The sequence below is a fragment of the Rhinoderma darwinii genome, chromosome 3, assembly GCF_050947455.1.
Source record: "Rhinoderma darwinii isolate aRhiDar2 chromosome 3, aRhiDar2.hap1, whole genome shotgun sequence".
Classification (NCBI taxonomy): Eukaryota; Metazoa; Chordata; class Amphibia; order Anura; family Rhinodermatidae; genus Rhinoderma; species Rhinoderma darwinii.
In genome coordinates this window covers 274,736,195-274,756,841 of record NC_134689.1, presented here as the reverse complement: position 1 = coordinate 274,756,841, position 20,647 = coordinate 274,736,195, and the positions used below count along the sequence as shown (strand labels likewise).

Sequence of the window (20,647 nt, the reverse complement as noted above, 5' to 3'; positions counted from 1 at the left end):
CGAGACAAGCTCGTTGGGCGTTATTTTTTACCAGGTTCAACTTTGTGGTTACCTATAGGGCTGGGTCTAAAAATGTTAAGGCTGATCCACTGTCACGTAGCTTCATGGCCAGCCCTCCTTCGGAGGAAGATCCTGCTTGTATTTTGCCTCCAGGTATAATCATTTCCGCTATTGATTCTGATTTAGTCTCTGAAATTGCGGCTGATCAAGGTTCAGCTCCGGGGAGCCTTCCTGAGAACAAGCTGTTTGTTCCCCTGCAATTCCGGCTAAGGGTACTTAGGGAAAATCATGACTCTGCACTATCTGGCCATCCAGGCATCCTGGGTACCAAGCACCTCATTGCCAGAAACTATTGGTGGCCTGGGTTGCCTAAAGACGTTAAGGCCTACGTCGCCGCTTGTGAGGTTTGTGCTAGGTCCAAGACTCCCAGGTCCCGACCAGCGGGCTTACTACGTTCTTTGCCCATTCCCCAGAGACCTTAGACCCATATATCCATGGATTTTATCACCGATTTGCCTCCATCTCAAGGCAAGTCGGTAGTGTGGGTTGTAGTAGACCGCTTCAGTAAGATGTGCCACTTTGTGCCCCTCAAAAAACTACCCAATGCTAAGACGTTAGCTACCTTGTTTGTCAAACACATCCTGCGTCTCCATGGGGTCCCTGTCAATATTGTTTCTGATAGAGGGGTACAATTTGTTTCATTGTTTTGGAGAGCCTTCTGTAAAAAGTTGGAGATTGATCTGTCCTTCTCCTCTGCCTTCCATCCTGAAACTAATGGCCAAACTGAGAGGACTAATCAGTCTCTAGAACAATATTTAAGGTGTTTTATCTCTGACTGTCAATATGATTAGGTCTCATTCATTCCCCTCGCCGAATTTTCCCTTAATAACCGGATCAGTAACTCGTCAGGGGTCTCCCCCTTTTTCTGTAATTTTGGGTTTAATCCACGGTTCTCTTCCGTTTCACCTGGTAGTTCCAACAATCCCGAGGTAGAGGTCGTTCATCGAGAACTGTGCACAGTCTGGGCTCAGGTTCAGAAGAACCTAGAGGCGTCCCAGAGCATACAAAAAACTCAGGCAGATAGAAAACGTTCTGCTAACCCCTTGTTTATGGTCGGGGATCTGGTGTGGCTATCGTCTAAAAATTTGCGCCTTAAGGTCCCGTCCAAGAAGTTTGCTCCCCGGTTTATAGGGCCGTACAAGGTCATTGAAGTCCTCAATCCTGTCTCCTTCCGACTGGAGTTGCCCCCATCTTTTCGAGTACACGACGTGTTCCATGCCTCCCTCCTTAAATGCTGCTCCCCGTCCTTGGCTCCCTCGAGGAAACCTCCGGTCCCTGTTCTCACCCCTGAGGGGGCAGAATTCGAGGTGGCCAATATTGTGGACAGCAGGATGGTCCAAGGCTCCCTCCAGTACCTGGTCCATTGGAGAGGATATGGGCCTGAGGAGAGGACTTGGGTACCCGCTCGGGATGTTCACGCTGGGATATTGGTCAGGAGGTTTCACCTTCGTTTCCCCAGTAAACCAGGTCCACTTAGAAAGGGTCCGGTGGCCCCTCATAAAAGGGGGGTACTGTAAAGGATCTGCCAGGCACAGCTTCGGGGTTAACGCCCATAGATAATCAGTCTGCACCTGCTTCTATGTCTGTGAGACTGACTCCATCTTCCACCACTCAGGGTGGCAGGCTTAGGAGTGGGAGAACCTATCACAGCCTGGCCAGACGGAGCTAGCTCCCGCCCTCTGTCTATTTATACCTGCCTTTCCTGTTCCTCCTTTGCTTGTGATTCTTCTCGTTTGGTTTCCTGACCCTGCTGCAGCTTCTTGTACCATAGTCCTTGCTTCTTATTGATCCCGGCTTGCTGACTACTCTTCTGCTCTGCGTTTGGTGCCTCGTACACTCCTGGTTTGACTCGGCTTGTTTACTACTGTTCTGCTCTGCGTTTGGCACCTCGTACTCTCCTGGTTTGACTCGGCATGTTCACTTCTCTTGTTGCTCACGGTGTTGCCGTGGGCAACTGCCCCTTTCTCCCCCTAGCTCTGTGTACCCTTGTCTGTTTGTCTGTCGTGCACTTATTGAGCGTAGGGACCGTCGCCCAGTTGTACCCCGTCGCCTAGGGCGGGTCGTTGCAAGTAGGCAGGGACTGAGTGGTGGGTAGATTAGGGCTCACTTGTCTGTCTCCCCACCCCCGTCATTACAACCGCTCTCCCCCTGTAGATAACGCCATACAGCCCTCCCCTTTAGATAACGCCATACAGCCCTCCCCCTGTAGATAACGCCATACAGCCCCCCTGTAGATAACGCCATACAGCCCCCCTGTAGATAACACCATACAGCCCCCCTGTAGATAACGCCATACATCCCCCCTGTAGATAACGCCATACAGCCCCCACTGTAGATAACGCCATACAGCCCCCTGTAGATAACGCCATACAGCCCCCCTGTAGATAGCGCCATACAGCCCCCCTTTAGATAACACCATACAGCCCTCCCCCTGTAGATAACGCCATACAGCCCCGCTGTAGATAACACCATACAGCCCTCCCCCTGTAGATAACGCCACACAGCACAAACTGTAGATAACGCCATACAGCCCTCCCCCTGTAGATAACGCCATACAGCCCCCCTGTAGATAACGCCATACAGCTTCAAACCCCTCCTGTAGGTAACGCCATACAGCCCCCAACCCCCCAAAAAAGACCAGCCTATAGTTTGTCCTACAAAAGAGATGCCACAGGATAGGGGATACATGTGTGATCACTGGCAGCGATAAGGAGAACGGGGGACCGAAAGTCCCCCGAAGTTCTCCATGAGAAACCTTGGACTTCCAGGATCTGCGCAGTTCAATCAAAATTAAAGGAGCGCTAGTCACACATGCGCAGGAGCGCGACTGGTGCACAATTCATTTCTATGGAGCAGCCGACAGACCCCAGAAGTCCGAGGTTTGTCATGGAGAACTTCGGGGGACTTTCGGTCTCCCGTTCTCCTTATCGCTGGGCGTCCCAGCGATCCCACATGTCTTTTGTAGGAACAACCCAATTCAGTGGCGTCGCGCTGTAGCAGCCGTAGCGGCTGCTAGCGGATCCTCCGGCTATGGGGGGGCCCGTGCAGGCGGGCGGCATGGGTCCCTTCATGCTGCAAGCCCCGTAGCAGCCGCTACGGCTGCTACAGCGGTAGTTACGCCACTGGAGCAGTGGAAACGTGTTCTCTAGACTGATGAATCACATTTCCCTATCCAGCTGCCTGATGAATGAATCTGGGTATGGCGGGTGCCAGTAGACTGCTATCGAATGGAAGGCATAGCATCTACTATAAAATTTGGTGGAGGAGGGATAAAGGTCTAAGGCTGTTGTTCAGGGTTTGTGCTAGGCTCCTTATTTCCAACAAATGGTAACAAATGGTAACGGTAGTGCTACAGCATACAAAGATATGTATGCTTCCAACTTTGTTTCAACAGTTTGGGGAAGGCCCTTTCCTGTTTCAGCATGACTGTGCATAAAGCATGGTTTATAAAGACATAGTTTGAAAAATTTGGTTTGGAGGAACTCGAGTGGCCTGTATATAGCCCCGACCACAGCCACATGAAACACCTTTGGGATGAATTGAAATGCCCATTTTGAGACAGACTTTGTTGTCCAACATCAGTGTCTGACCTCAAAAATGTTAATTTGGCATAATTTCCACAAATTCCCACAGACATACTCCAAAATCTTTTGTAAAGCCTTCCCGGAAGAGTGGAAGCTGTAATAGTCTCAATTGGGGGTTTAACTCCATATAAAGTATGAAGAGAAATGTGCCGAGGCACAGAAGTCCCAGTTTCCCAGCCACCAGTCGATTAGTGTCAGTAAAGGCAGTTAAAATATAACTTTTATTAATGTATCAAACAGACAGACAACAATGAAGAGTTAAAATTGTATCAAGAGACGGCCAGTATGTATCACAGGAGTCAATGTGCATGCACCCAGCACATCGCTGGACGCAGTGAAAGAGACTGATTCGGCAGCTGCAGACTGCCGTGCATAGGAACAGTCCCACACGAGTAGAGGCAATGACTGGGCCGTCAGTGATTTATTAAAATGGCGATAGCCTCCCCGACATGTTTCGCTGCAGAAGCAGCGTCCTCAGGGGATAACACGGGGCTAAGCTCCGTGATTAGCCCCGTGTTATCCCCTGAGGACGCTGCTTCTGCAGCGAAACATGTCGGGGGGGCTATCGCCATTTTAATAAATCACTGACGGCCCAGTCATTGCCTCTACTCGTGTGGGACTGTTCCTATGCACGGCAGTCTGCAGCTGCCGAATCAGTCTCTTTCACTGCGTCCAGCGATGTGCTGGGTGCATGTACATTGACTCCTGTGATACATACTGGCCGTCTCTTGATACAATTTTTACTCTTCATTGTTGTCTGTCTGTTTGATACATTAATAAAAGTTATATTTTAACTGCCTTTACTGACACTAATCGACTGGTGGCTGGGAAACTGGGACTTCTGTGCCTCGGCACATTTCTCTTCATTGTTTATTCATCCCTGCCAGCCACTAGGGGGTCTCTCTTTTGCTTTTTTAACTCCATATAAACGCCCATGGTTTGGAAATGAGATATCTGACAAGCTCATGTGTAGATGTGATGGCCAGGTACCACATACTATTAGCCAGATAAACTTTAGCGCACATTTTCCCAGAAGTGCACATATAAACTATGTACATAAGATCCATAAACTTTGCTGTATGACAGTAAGTGTGTGAACAGCCACAATGTCGATATAGTAGCTGTCTGCTTGGGAACAAAATTGCTATCACATATGTGTTGATAATTTTTAGCTTTTTAGATTTTAACTGAGCTAAATGAATGCTAGTTGATAACAGTTTAAAGCCCCAGCATAGCCAGCATTGTTATTTCCTTGTACTCCACAGCCTTTCTTCTGATATTTTTATTTTTGAAATAATGTAATTAGTATAGTTATTCTGCAAAAAGAAATACCAAAAGACAAGAAAAAACCCACAGGGGTTTCCTAGTTTAAATTTTTGGACTATCCATAGAATAGATCTTTAATGTGTGAGCACTGAGGGTCCTACCCCCGGAATCCCCACAGATTAGCAGAATTAGCGCTCACAAGTTTATTCATATGTACAGCTGTGCCTGTTACAACAGCTCAGCCCCATTCACTTGGTCCTGGTGATTTGTGGGGGTACCGGAGGTCGGGGGTCAAACATTGATGGTCTATATCCTAAGCATAGGCCAATATATACTCCAGAAAAACTTCTTTAACAAGCCCGGGGCACCAAGGGCACTTGACATTATCTGGCCAGCACATGTCAGGGAATGGCAGAGAGGAGAGGAACAAGTTGAGAGGTAGATTAAACATGCAACGGATTGGAGGGGTGCAAGAGTGTTAGATGGGAGGCCACATAGAAGAATGTTTTTTTTTTTTTTTTTGCAAGATCTGATAGAAGAGAGGAGTGAGGAGGGAAATAATTCTGATTTTCCCATGTACAGTTTTAGGAAGCTGTAGGAATCGGACGATATAGCTGATAGACACTCTGGATAGCAGAGAAATAACCTTTGCGCTTTATCAAAAAAGGTGGTATTAAAAAGCCAGGGGATTTTGTAAAGTGTCCTTGTGCCACTTTGCTGTGATTTTTGTGAAATTGCAGCAAAATGGTGTGGTTTTGGTGCAATTTGAGGCAAAAAAAAATGCATTTTTAGCATGACATGAGAACCCAGCATTAGCCCTTACATGAACCTTTTTAGTTATAAGTGAGAGAAGAGAACTTACATGTCCCAGAAACGATGAAGTGACTGTTTACACAGTCATGGAATCACAGTACTGACCAAACAGCTGTCAGCAAGCTATATACAGAACAAAGTGGGGGATCCAATGAAATATTTTTCACAGAAAGGACCACCACTTTCAAACGTAGCCTTTAATATACAAAAAAAATGCGCAAAACAACACCAGTACCAAGTGAATATAATTCATATCTATAGGAGAGGGGATTGGGAATATCGATATGGGAAAACTCTCTCTTTTCTACCCTATTCGAACCCCTGCCTAACATGGCGGAATAGTCGCCCTGATAAGGGCACTCTTGCACTTGAGCCTACCTAGTGCACTTTAAATACACACTGATGTTGTATATAATTATAGGGAAGTAAAGGGGTGATCTAAACACATATGGGCAAAAAAATACTAACTATAATGTCTATATAGTCGACAGTAACCATAAAGTACCAATTGGTGTGACACAACCCAAGTATAAATGCAATTCTTGTCTTAGGGATGGGGTAGGGAATGACAACGTAGAGGACTATCCCTGGTAAAGGCTATTGTAACCCCTGTCTAACACGGTGGAATAGTCACCCTGACAAGGGCGATCCTGCACTGGAACCTACCCATTATACCCTTAGGGTATGTGCACACGCTAGCTTCCTTTTACGTCTGAAAAGACAGACTGTTTTCAGGAGAAAACAGCTGCGTCGTTTCAGACGTAAAAGCTCCTCCTCGAATTATGCGAGGCGTCTTTGACGCCCGTAATCTTGAGCTGCTCTTCATTGACTTCAATGAAGAACGGCTCAAATTACGTTGCAAAGAAGTGCCCCGCACTTCTTTGCCGAGGCATTCAATTTACGCGTCGTCGTTTGACAGCTGTCAAACGACGACGCGTAAATGACAGGTCGTCGGCACAGTACGTCGGCAAACCCATTCAAATGAATGGGCAGATGTTTGCCGATGTATTGTAGCCGTATTTTCAGACGTAAAACGAGGCATAATACGCCTCGTTTACGTCTGAAAATAGGTCGTGTGAACCCAACCTAAATCAGCCCTGTTATTGATTCGTGGGAAAAGATAGACAAATACGGGCAAACAGACAGAACTAGAATATGTCTGTATAATATGTAGGAAGAAAAAATGCAATACTAGTGAGTGTGTCACAGTCCAAAGTACATAGTACACCAAGCTGGTGGCTACAAGACTTCAAAATGAAGGCATGGGCATAAAAACAGAACATTTCTTGAAGAAAATAAATTGCAAAGTTGCTAGATATCAGGTACTCTATTAGATTAGTACAAGTTGTATTAAAAGTTAGTGTCCATGTAAATAGTTATCTACAGAGGGGCAAAAACCTTTCACATGATACATAATATCTATGTTTACTTGTACAAAGACATAGCGACCTTAAGAGCAAACAAACAGAAACTCAAGGAATCAAGGCCACTATTTGTAACTCAAAGGTTACAGATATCCATAGCTGGAATTTAGTATCTTATTAGTGTAGAATACCGCTGTTCTTGAAGGAACCAATAGCGCAGTCGACTGCGCTATTGATTCCATCAAAACTACAGAACCCTGTCACAACGGTGGCATACCGGAACCATTAGCTAGGTTTCCATCACCATTGAGTTCAATGGTGAGGGAAACGGAAACTAAGGTTTCCGTTTGCCTTTCCGTTGAGAGGTTAACCCAACGGAAACCTCAGACGGAACTCCTCAGCGGAAAGGAACGGTGATGTGAATATAGCCTTAGAAGTGCTATGTATGCTTTGAGCAGTTGTTCTACATACAAAAATTCTAGATATGTAGGAATACTCCAGCTAATCTAATATGGAATAAACAATGAGTAAACTCCATAAGACTATAAAAACAAGACCTAGACTGAGAATACAAATTAAAATGAACATGTACTGTATATGGTATCAATGCTGGCTAACGCTACATAATCAATTTCTTTCTGAGTAAATATTCCATAATTATTAGTTAGATTGTAATTCTCTGATGATGACATTTTTTTCCATAATATTATTGATGACAAGTTACACTTATAATTTGGATTTATGATGTTATAATTAAAATGCTAGTAGCAAAATACCTGATGGCAAGTCTTTACTTGTGTCACAATCGTATAAACCATTTGCATTTTGGTAACTACCATATGTGCCTATTAGGGCTCATCCACACGCTGCGGAATTGCAACGTTTTTTCCGGCCAGAATTTCGGGCAGCAATAACGCAGCAGAATACAGGAGCAGCATAGTGGATGAGATTTAACAAATCTCATCCACATGTTGTGTAAAATTTCAGAGGCAAAATTGACCTGCGGTGCGTATTTTTCAGACCGCAGCATGTCAATTACTTCTACAGATAGTGTGCAGAGTTGCTGCGTTTTTAAGAGGAGACGTCTCCATCTCCTAACATTGGGAAAAAGGCAGCAATTTACGCACCATTTTCTGCTGCAAAAACCGCAGGAAATGGTAAGTTTTTGCCGCAGCGGAAAGCCTTTGATTTTCAACGGAATTGCTGCAGAAATTTTCTGCAACAATTCCGTTTTGTGTGGACAAGCCCTTAGGGTATATACATTATTGTGATAACAATGATTTAGTTCAGTGTAATTTTAGTAAATCAATGGTGCACTTGGTATTCAGACCCAACATCAATATCGCTCTTAAAAAAAATAAAATAATTGCAAGCCACAAACATTTTATTATCTGAAGTAAATAAAATGTCATATAAGGTAATATTATACTCTACATTAGATATTAATAACCTAAAAAATTGTCTATAAACCACCAATGCAGTATAAAACATGTCCATTTTATTAAATACAAAAGCATAAGACACATATATTAAAAATTCAGAGATGATTAGCGCAGCAAGTAGCACCCCGACGTGCGCTTCGGCTGGAAGCCTTTGTCTGAGGGTTTCCGAGACGTGCGTCCGCACTTATGTCCGTCTAACTTGCTGCTGCCTGGTATCCATCTATCACACTGTGGTAATCATCTCAGAATTTTTATTATATGTGTCTTATGCTTTTGTATTTAATAAAGTTTACATGCTTTATACCGCATTAGTGGTTTATAGACTCTTTTTTTTTAGGTTATTATTTCCATGTAGTGAGTTGTCACCATTTATACCATGTGTATGCCCCCCATATATGATATATGTTACATTTAGTAAAATATTTTTATGATGTGGAGGGGGATTTTGGTTGTTCTCCGTATTGGTTCTGTATATTAGATATTGCTGTGTTTTTATGTTCCACTCTGTTGTTCCATTTCTCTGTTTGTTAATGGAAACTCCATATACATAAACATAAACACAATATCCTTACAGACAACAACAGCATAACAGACATTGGTAATTTAAATCTATAATGTAAAATATATCTACTCTGTTTTGTTGTTTCAGGTGGCCACATCAATCCAGCAGTTTCTTTTGCCATGTGTATGACTGGAAAGATGTCATGGGTCAAACTTCCTTTCTACGTGAGTGCACAGTTCCTGGGGGCGATCACTGGATCTGCAGCTGTTTTTGGTGTTTATTATGGTATGTTCTGCGTATTACAGTAAAGATATGTTCCAGTGGATCCCATTCCATACACAGTATACACAGCCTAAAAGTCTCTATATGTTGGTGTGCTAAGAAGTGAAGTGCCAGTCCTAGAATTCTAGATCAGGTTAGATACTGTAGTAGGCGCAATACAACATTAATTGTACACTTGGCTATGCTAGTGCAGATCCCACAAGGTATACATCACCATCATAACAATGAAGACTAAAGATATCCATGCACAGTACAATACGAGCTTGATGTCATTACTGGGCCAAGTGTGTGACCCAATATGTGAAGATGTGGTTCATCCCAACATGAAATCAAATATCTTTGAAAATGACATACACTTTATTTTTCTCATTAAACACAGAGGAGTTCTGGAGAATTAAAAGGTTTTACTAACCCTAGATGCTGGTGAGATATGTTATCTTGTATGACAATTAGATTTTACAAATTTTTGCAAACTTGATATAGTAATAGTGGAGATTCGCATGGAGATACCTGATTGACTGTATCCTGTAAGTTCACACACAGACATTAATGTAAAGATGATCTCTGATGCTTATTATTTGTGAGTCTAAATAAATAATAATAATAATAAAATGAAGTAGATGAAGTTTTGTCTAGTATTTTATTCTGTAGGCTAGGGCTACATGGTGACACGATGTCGCCCCACAAGTCGTGGTAAAATTTATTTGTGATTTCGATGTTTCCGACGACTTGCGTTCTAGGTTGCATCATTGTGTAACGTTAGTCTAAAAAACAAGATGGAGCTCAGCTGTAAAGGATCTGCCAGACACAGCTTCTGTGTCGACGCCCGTGGTTAATCATTCTGCACCTGCTCCTAGGTCTGATAGAGTGACTCGATCTGCTACCACTCAGGCTGGTAAGCTGAGGAGTGGGAGAACCTATCACAGCCTGGCCAGACGGTTCTAGCTCCCGCCCTTGGTCTATTTATACCTTCATTTGCTGTCCTTTGCCTGTGATTCTTGTGTTTCCTGGCTCTGCTGTTCCTGCTAATACCATAGACCTCTGCTTCATATTGACCCTGCTTGACTGACTATTCTCCTGTTCTGCTTTTGTTACCGCGTACTCTCCAGGTTTGACTGTGCCTGTGATTATGTAATGTCGGGGTAGGGAGACGGACAGATGAGCCCTAATCTACCCGCCACTCAGTCCCTGCCTACTTGCACAGTCTGTCCTAGGCGACGGCGTACAACTGGGCGACGGTCCCTATGCTCACTATGTGAATGACAAACAAAACAGACAAGGGAACACAGAAGCAAGGGAAGAGGGGAAGTTGCCCACGGAAACACCGTGAGCAACAGAGTAGTGAACGAGCCGAGTCAAACCTGGAGAGTGAACCGTTGGTTGGTGAAAAGTGGCTGATAAGCAAAAGCAAATACCTCTCTCCAATAATACCATTCAAAGAAGGATCAGCGACATGGCAGAAGATATTAAAATACAAGTTCTTAAAAATTTGAAAAGGTGCATGTATGACTCATTACACATGGACAAATCAACAGATATTTCCAACTGCACCCAATTGATAGTCTTTGTAAGATATGATACAGAGAATGGTGTTACAGAAGATATTTTATTTTGTAAGCCACTAGAAACCAATACTACTGGAAACCGTTTATTTTACACTTTTATGCAAAGTACTAGTAACCACGATATCGACTGGACAAAATGCATTGAAATATGCACCGATGGTGCCAAAGCAATGACAGGACATTGAAGTGGTCTCATTGTCAGATTAAAACAGAGAATGCCAAATGCTACGTGGCTACACTGTTTTCTACATTGAGAAGCTCTTGCATCAAAATCATTACCAGCTGAAATGGATTGTGTTTTAAAATCAGTCAATAAAGCCGTAAATTCCATCAAAGGAAGAGCTTTCGAATTTTCAGAAAAATCTGTGAAGACATGGGTTCGTTATATGAAAATCTTCTGTACCACACGGAAGTAAGATGACTTTCCAGGGGTAATGTGTTGACAAGACTTTTCCAGTTAAGAACAGAACTTTTCATGTACCAGCAAGACGAGAAATCATAATATGCAAATCTATTTTAAAATTCTCTTTGGCTTCTTAGACTGGCCTACTTTGAATAGTAGTGTCACGAAGGGTCTGTGGACCCACTGGGCCGAAACCGCCTTGGCGGTAAGGCAGCTGACCAACAGGGCACAGGTCTGAGTCTATAGGATATAGGATACTCACGGGTCAAAGTTCGTCCATGAGGTCCGGTGTGCGCGCTGCCACTTTAAGAGCGGGCACGAGCGTGCGTGCGAACCCTACGGGATCTGGCAGAGGTGAGTGGACGCGAGCGCTGGTATCTCCTGAGGAGAAAGTTGGGGCCAGCGCTTGCCGACTCGTGGCTGCGGCTATCAGGGGGAGGTTGGAGCTGACAGCCCGCAGCCACGGACATTACAGTATCCCCCCTCTTACACCCCCTCTTCCTGGGGCCAGAGTGAGAGAGAAACTTCAGAAGAGTATTGAGGTCCTCCTCTGGCACCCAGGACCTCTCTTCGGGGCCGAACCCCCTCCAATCCACCAAATAAAAAGTCTTTCCTCTCACTCTCTTGGTGTCCAAGATCTCCTTGACCTCAAAGATGTCCGAGGGGCCGCTGGAGGCAACCACAGGGCTGGGAGTCTTGGAATAGCGGTTTAGGATCATCGGTTTCATGAGGGAGACATGGAAGGAGTTGGGAATCCTGAGGGTAGGAGGCAGCCGAAGCTTGTAGGCGACAGGGTTGATCTGTTGCAGGACCTCGAACGGTCCGAGGAACCTGGGGGAAAATTTACATGATGGCACCCTCAGTCGGATATTCCTAGATGACAGCCAGACCTTAGTGCCAGGAAGAAACCGAGGAGGCTCTCGTCTCCTTGTGTCTGCCTTCCGTTTCATGCGGTCCACTGCCATTGGGATGGAGGATCGAGTCTACTGCCAGATCTGCAAAAAGTCTCTAAACGTGGAGTCAGCTGCAGGTACCTCGGAAGTATCAGGCACCGGGAGAGGAATTCGTGGATGCTGGCCGTAGACAATGCAGAATGGTGTATTCCTAGTAGACTCGCTGGTGTGATTGTTGTAGGAGAACTCCGCTCATGGGAGCAGCTGCACCCAGTCATCATGCTGTTTGGAGATGAAGTGGCGTAGGTAGTTCTCCAAAATCTGGTTGATCCTCTCGACCTGATCATTAGACTTAGGATGGTAGGCAGAAGAAAAGTCCAACTTCATGCCAAGAAGTCCGCAGAGGGCTCTCCAGAACCTCGAGGTAAACTGAACCCCCCGATCAGACACAATATTCGGTGGCAAGCCGTGCAGGTGGAAGATGTGTTGAATAAATAATTTGGCCAACTGAGGAGCAGAAGGAAGACCGGTCAGAGGAACGAAGTGGGTCATCTTCGAAAATCGGTCCACCACCACCCAGACAGCACTACATCCAGTAGAGAGAGACAGGTCCATGATAAAGTCCATAGCTATATGCTGCCAGGGAGCATTGGGCACAGGCAATGGCGGAGCAGGCCAGCAGGTCTGGAGTGGGTGGCCTTGTTGGCTATACATACAGCACAGGAAGAAACGAAGTCCACAAGATCCTTGGGCAGAGAGGGCCACCAAAAATGACGAGCAATCAAATCCCGGGTCATACGTAACCTCGCGTGACCTGACAGTCTAGAGGAGTGACCCCAGCGGAGGATTCTTCCACGATCAGCCAGGCACACAAAAGTCCTCCCAGGAGGAATGTCCCCAATCTGCAGGGGATTGACCGAGACAATGCAGGATGGATCGATAATATTCTGTGGATTCTCAATGGTGTCTTCTGTCTCGAAAGACCTGGACAAGGCATCGGCCCTCACATTCTTGTCGGCCGGGCAATAATGAAGCTCAAACAGAAACCTTGCAAAGAACAGTGACCACCTGGCCTGACGAGGGTTCAGCCTTTGGGCCGTCTGGAGGTAGGTCAGATTCTTGTGGTCCGTAAAAATCAAGATCGGGTGAGCTGCGCCCTCTAGTAGATGTCTCCACTCTTCCAGAGCCAATTTGATGGCCAGTAACTCCCGATCCCCAATCGAGTAGTTGCGTTCTGTGCAAGAGAAGAGCTTAGAGAAGTATCCACATACCCTTGACTTGCCCTTGGGGCCTCTCTGGAACAGGAGTGCACCAGCACCGATAGAGGATGCGTCCACCTTCAACGAGAACTGTAGGGAAACGTCTGGATGATGGAGGATAGAGGCTGACGTGAAGGCACTCTTCAGGCTGTTGAATGCGGACTCTGCCTCGGGAGTCCACACCTTGGCGTTCATACCCTTCTTAGTAAGTTTAGAGATGGGAGAAGTCAGTGAGGAGAAGTTCGGAATAAACTGCCTGTAAAAGTTAGCAAATCCCAAAAAGCGCTGTATGGCCCTCAAGCCTTTAGGACATGGCCATTCGAGGACAGACTTTACCTTCTCAGGGTCCATCTTGAGGCCTCGATTCGAGACGATGTAGCCCAGGAAGGGGTAGAGCATCCTTGTCAAATACGCACTTCTCCAACTTGGCGTACAGACGATTCTCCCTTAACCGTAGCAGAACCTGACAGACATGTCTCTGGTGCGTCACAGGATCTGGGGAGAAAATCAAGATGTCATCAAGGTAGACTACAACACAAACATAGAGGAGGTCACGGAAAATGTAATTCACAAACTCCTGGAAGATAGCGGGAGCATTACATAGGCCGAAGGGCATTACTAGATACTCATAGTGTCCATCATGGGTGTTAAATGCTGTCTTCCATTCATCGCCCTGACGAATCCGGAGTAGGTTGTAAGCCCCACGCAGGTCTAGTTTAGAAAAAAAATTTGCACCACGTATTCGATCAAACAGTTCGGAGATCAGTGGCAATGGATATTTATTCTTCACCGTTATCTGGTTAAGACCACGGGAGTCGATGCAAGGACGAAGAGAGCCATCTTTCTTTTTGACGAAGAAGAACCCGGCTCCTGCCGGGGAGGAAGACTTTCGTATGAAGCCACTTTCTAGGTTCTCTTTCACATAAGAGGACATGGACAGAGTCTCTGGCAAGGAGAGAGGATATACCCTACCACGGGGAAGAGATGCACCAGGTATCAGTTCAATAGGGCAGCCACACGCCCGATGTGAAGGCAAAGTCTCCGCCACCCTCTTGCTGAAGACCGAAAAGGCAGCATAATGACCCGGCAATCCTGCCAATGACCGAGGCAGCGAAGGCTGAGCCAAACGAGTCTAGATACGCAGAGACCTGATGTGTTCTCTCGCCGGACACTATAGTCACGGGTATGGACAATTTAGACAGAAGTCCATCTTTACCCAAGGTCGTCACTCCAAGCAACCCTAGGTTTTGGGATTTTTGGGGGCACAGGCGCACCAGATGGCCATCAAGGCCGCAATAAAGACAGAGTCCAGATTGGCGTCTGCGTTGCCTCTCTTGGGTAGATAACTTATACTGATTATAGCCTCATTGTTCCATGCGAGCTCTCCCACCAGGGTGCGGAAGGGGATGGCGTACTCACTCACGGAGGTGTCTCCTTGGCGCAGGTCAATCAAAGAAGCCGCTGCAGATGAGACCCGTCTAGGCTCCTCAAACACCATGCGAAAAGTCAGAAGGAAGGCAAGGAAGTCACGGGTCTCTGGTCCTTGTCTCTCCCAGACAGGTTTCGCCCATGCAAGGGCCTTTCCGGTGAGGAGAGAAATAATGAAAGCGACCCTGGCACCATCAGACGAAAATGTCCTAGCATACAGGCTAAAGTGAATCTGGCATTGATTAAGAAAACCACGACAGGTACTTGCTTCTCCATCATAGCGGTCAGGAAGTGGCAAAGAAACACGTGGGTCAATACTGGCAAGAGGTGTAGACTGAGGACCCACATTGACAGGAGGTGTAGTAGGAGGAACGGCAGCTTGTGCCTCCAGCCGACGTGCAAGAATGTTCAACGCCTGGAGGAGTTGGTCCTGTCGGGACCAGAGGTGCAGCATATCTGCTCGCATCTCATGTGTCGTCGTCATAGTTTTGAACCGGCCAGCGGGGTCCATGGCCTGAGCGTACTGTCACGAAGAGTCTGTGGACCCACTGGGCCGTACCGCCTTGGCGGTAAGGCAGCTGTCCAACAGGGCGCAGGTCTAAGTCTATAGGATATAGGGTACCTGTGGCAGCACAGAAAGTAGCTTGGCAGGAACTAGGCAGCAGGCGGACGTCAGGCGTGGGGAAGCAGACGAGCATGGTATCCAGCACAGCAGGACTATAGCAAGTACGGCACTAGATCGGGATACAGGTACAGGAATAGGAAACACTGGGAGCAGGAAACACTAGGGGATCATTTGCATAGACAGACTAAGGAAACACAACAACGCTCAGGCATAGAACTAGGGGGCTGGACCCCTCTTATAGTCCAGGGTACTCACGGGTCAAAGTTCGTACATGAGGTCCGGTGCGCACGCTGTCCCTTTAAGAGCGGGCACGAGCGTGCGCGCGCACCCTACGGGATCCAGCAGAGGTGAGTGGACGCGAGAGCTGGCGTCTCCTGAGGCGGAAGCTGGGGCCAGAGCTTGCCGACTCGTGGCTGCGGCTGTCAGGGCGTGGTTGGAGCAGACAGCCCGCAGCCACGGACATTACAAGTAGTTTGCAAGGCCGAGATGTTAACATAATCTCAGCCAGGGATAAAATGAATGGATTTATAAAGAAACTTGATTTCTGGACGACGTCACTTGACAAAAAGGAATTTGAATCATTTCAGTGTATTCAAAAACTCATGGAAGATTTGGTTACGTATGATACAGCAAATTCTGAGCCTATTCATAAGGACATGCAATTAAGTTTGCACAATTTTAAACAACAGTTTCTTGAGTATTTCCCAGAAGAAACTCAAAACAAGTACGACAGTCACAGATGGATACTGAATGCGTTTTCAGGCAGTTTCATTCAACTGACAGAAATTCCAGCAAAAATGAAGGAAAACCTCATTGAAATATACACCGTGTTCCAAATTATTATGCACATTGGATTTAAGTGTCATAAACATTTAATTATTTGTTTTTCAATTAAACTCATGGGTGGTATTGTGTCTTAGGCCCCATGCACACGAACGTGCTTTTGCGGCCGCAATTCCCCCGAAAATCCACGAGAGAATTGCGGCCCCATTCATTTCTATGGGGCCATGCACACGACCGTAGTTTTTACGGTCCGTGCACGGCCCGGGAGCCCGCACCGCAGAAAGAATGGACCTGTCTTATTACGGCCGTGTTCTGCGGTCTGGGCTCATTGAAAATAATGTACGATTTGCGGGCGGCTCGCGGCTGACAGTCCGCAGCCGGCCGACACGAAAATCACGGCCGAGCACATGGCTACTGTCGTGTGCATGAGGCCTTAGGGCTCTTTGGATTATTGTAATCAATCTCAGACACCTGTGATAATTAGTTTTACAGGTGTGCCCAATCAAAGGAAAACTACTTAAGAAGAACATTCCACATTATTAAGCAGGCCACAGGATTCAAGCAATATGGGAAAGAAAAAGGATCTCTCTGCTGCCGAAAAGCGTGAAATAGTGCAATACCTTGGACAAGGTATGAAAACATTGGATATTTCAAGAAAACTTAAGCGTGATCATCATACTGTGAAAAGATTTGTGGCTGATTCAGAGCACAGACGGGTTTGTTGAGATAAAGGCATAATGAGGAAGGTTTCTGCCAGACAAATTAATAGGATTAGGAGAACAGCTGCTAAAATGCCGTTGCAAAGCAGCAAACAGGTATTTGAAGCCGCTGGTGCCTCTGGTGTAGTATCCGCCAGAGGTTTGCATGTGTGCATAAAGCTATTATTCGGCCACCCCTAAACAATGCTCACAAGCGGAAACGGTTGCAGTGGGCTCAGAAATACATGAAGACTAATTTTCAAACCGTGTTGTTTACTGATGAGTGCCGTGCAATCCTGGATGGTCCAGATGGATAGAGAAGTGGATGGTTAGTGAATGGCCACCATGTCCCAACAAGGCTGCGACATCAGCAAGGAGGTGGCGGAGTTATGTTTTGGGCTGGAATCATGGGGAGAGAGCTGGTAGGCCCCTTTAGGGTCCCTGACGGTGTGAAAATGACCTATGCAAAGTACGTAGAGTTTATGACTGACCACTTTCTTCCGTGGTACAAAAAGAAGAACCGTGCCTTCCGTAGCAAAATTATCTTCATGCATGACAATGCACCATCTCATGCTGCAAAGAATACCTCTGTCTCATTGGCTGCTATGGGCATAAAAGGAGAGAAACTCATTGTGTGGCCCCCATGTTCCCCTGACCTCAACCCTATTGAGAACCTTTGGAGCATCCTCAAGCAAAATATCTTTGAGGGTGAGAGGCAGTTCACATCAAAACAGAAGCTCTGGGAGGCTATTCTGACATCCTGCAAAGATATTCAAGCAGAAAATAAGTTTTTTACTTCTAAAAAAAAATCTGGTTATCATTAGGAGATTTGTTCAATAAAATTTGCATTCTACTCCAACAGTTGATGGCTTGAAGATTATACTGACTGTCATTTGCATCGACTAGATAGGAAAATCAGCGAAAAATAACATTTGCATAATAATTTGGAACGTGGTATATACTGATGGAATGTTGAAACTAGATTTTTTTTCCCAAAACGTAGACCAGTTTTGGATAAAAAGAATGAAAGATTACCTCGAGCTTGCAAAATAAGCTCTTAATTTTTTAAAATTACATTTGCAACCTTGTATTTGTGCGAAATAACTTTCTCATCTATGACTGCCATCAAAACAAAAGCAAGAAATCGCCTTGAACTTGAAAATTATATCACTGTATGTTTATGAAACACAGAGCCCAGATTTGAGAAGCTAGTTTCTGAAAAACAGGCACATAATTAGCATTATTTTTTTTAACTTTATTATTAAATTGTCTCCAGAAGACTCCAGTGCCATCTAGCTACAAATGATGTTCAGATACGCCAGACTGAATATTTTGTGCCATTGTTGCACCATATACTTCTATTTTGGTAGTTTTTTGGATGGTGTTCTTTGGTTTTCAAGAGCATTATAATTTTTTTCGATATTGCAGGGACTTTTTCAAATGGGGCTATGTAAAATAGACTCAGCCAAAAGTGGGTCCCGGCCTCAGAACGTTTGGGAACCACTGTTGTAATGCATAGAAACTGTAACGCCCATGGCCACAGACTGAGCGATTACTCACCCATCGCAGCCATGGATCTGTGAGCGCTGGCCCGCATATCCTCCTTAGGAGACGCCAACACTCACTTCTGCTTCGTTCTGCTGTGTCCCGTAGGGTGCGTGCGCACGCTCGTGCCCGGCCTTAAAGGGCCAGCGTGCGCACATGAAGAATATCAGTAAATTAGCCCATACTCACCCTGGACTATAAGAAGGGCACTGCCCATTCCTTCATTGCCTGAGCATTGTTGTGTTTACCTGTGTCAGTCCTTGTAAATGGTCCCTTAGTGTTTTCCAGTTCCCAGTGTTCCCGTTCCTGCTACCCGTATCCTGTATCCCGTGCTACCATGTTCCTGTGCCTTAGAGAGTTGGAGTCGTGTTGTGCCACCGATCACGTCTGCTGTGCTACATCAAGCCTTGTGTCTGCTGCCAAGGTCCCATCCGAGCCTAACCATCGCTACTGTCTGAACTACCACAGGTACCCTTACTCGGACTATACACATTGACTTGATACTCTGTTTAGCCAGCAGCTGTCCCACTACTGCTGTACAGCCCAATGGGTCCACATACCCACAGAACGTGACAGTACGCTCAGACCATGGCCCCGGTGGTCAACCCAAGACCATGACGATGTCATAAACCATGCAAGCAGACCTGCGAGACCTTCGGCTACGACAGGACCAACTCCTCCTGGCAGTGAACTCCATTGCACAGCGGCTGGATGCGCAAGCTGCAGTCTCCAAAGCTCCCATTCCAGTTACCCCAGCTGTTCCTCCTGCTACACCTCCTGCCAGTACCAGTGCTGATCCCCAATTCTTGCTGCTACTACAGCCTCGCTACAATGGAGACGCGAGTACCTGCAGGGTATTTCTGAACTAATGCCAGATCCACTTCACTCTACATGCCAGATCGTTCCCTTCTGATGGCGCAAGGATTGCTTTCATTATCTCGCTTCTTTCTGGCAAGGAATTAACATGGGCGAATCCTATTTGGGAGTGTCAAGGACCAGAGACCTGTGAATTCCAGGGGTTCTTACGGACATTTCGCACAGTATTTGAGGAGCCGGGACGGGTCTCGTCAGCCGGTTTGGCATGAGCCTCCGGGAACATTCTCAAGAGGTTCGTCGGGAGAGAAGATTCCCCAGGCTTGCCCCCACTTTCCAGCAATCCCTGTTGCCCTCGCCAGTTGGCCCACCTGAGGAGCCTATGCAGGTGGACCAGCTTACGTTATCCATCCAGGAGAAACCACGCAGACGCACTTTGGGACTTTGTCTGTATTGCGACCTCGGAGGCCATGTTGTGCGTCTGTGTTCGCTAAAGCCAAAAAACTCAGATGCCTAGGATTGGTTGGGGAGACAACCCTAGGCAATACAGCGCTGGATAAAAAACTCTCCTCAAAACTGTCCTTCCCCGTGACCATAGTGTCCGGCGGGAAGACCCACTGGGTATCGGCCTATCTGGACTCTGGATCTGCAGCCAATTTTATCCAGAGAGACCTAGTGGATCTCCTCCAGTTGCCCACAGTTCCCCTGGAGACATTTTTGGCTGTTGCCTTAGTGAACGGTCTGTCTCTGCCTGATCCAGTTGTATATCTAAGACCAAACCGCTGAGGTTCCATGTTGGAGCTCTTCACTCAGAGCTAATTTTTTTCCTCATCCTGCCCAGGGCTGTGCTGCTGGGTCTGCCTTGGCTTCGACTACATGCCCCAGTCCTGGACTGGAATTTTGGTGAGGTTCTCCAGTGGGGTCCCAAGTGTCTCAACAGCTGTCAAGGAAAGATCCATCCACCCCAACCTTCTCTTCCTCGGTCGTTGGCAGGATTACCCCCTCACTACTCGCAGTTTGCGGATGCCTTCTGCAAGAAGGAGGCTGAGACGCTGCCCCCACACAGGGCGTATGACTGTCCCATTGAACTGGTTCCAGATGCGTCACCTCTTCGTGGACAGGTATACCCTCTTTCCTTGCCAGAGACCCAGTCTATGTCCGCTTATATCCACGAGAATATGGAGAGGGGTTTTATACAAAGGTCCTCCTCCCTGGCCGGGTTCTTCTTTGTCAAAAAGTTGCATCGACTACTGGGGTCTCAATCAGATCACGGTCAAGTACAGATATCTGTTGCCACTAATCTCTGAACTGTTTGACCGCAT

General features: G+C 46.3%; 1 protein-coding gene across 1 annotated transcript in view; it reads left to right on the top strand.

The window, feature by feature from the left end:
• The window catches only part of AQP9 (aquaporin 9), a 54,629-nt gene that overhangs the window by 12,153 nt on the left and 21,829 nt on the right, over positions 1 to 20,647 (top strand). Inside the window, exon 3 of the mRNA XM_075857943.1 lies at positions 9,179 to 9,316. Within this exon, the coding sequence (XP_075714058.1) occupies positions 9,179 to 9,316 (138 nt within the window). The remainder of the gene's footprint in view (positions 1 to 9,178; positions 9,317 to 20,647) is intronic.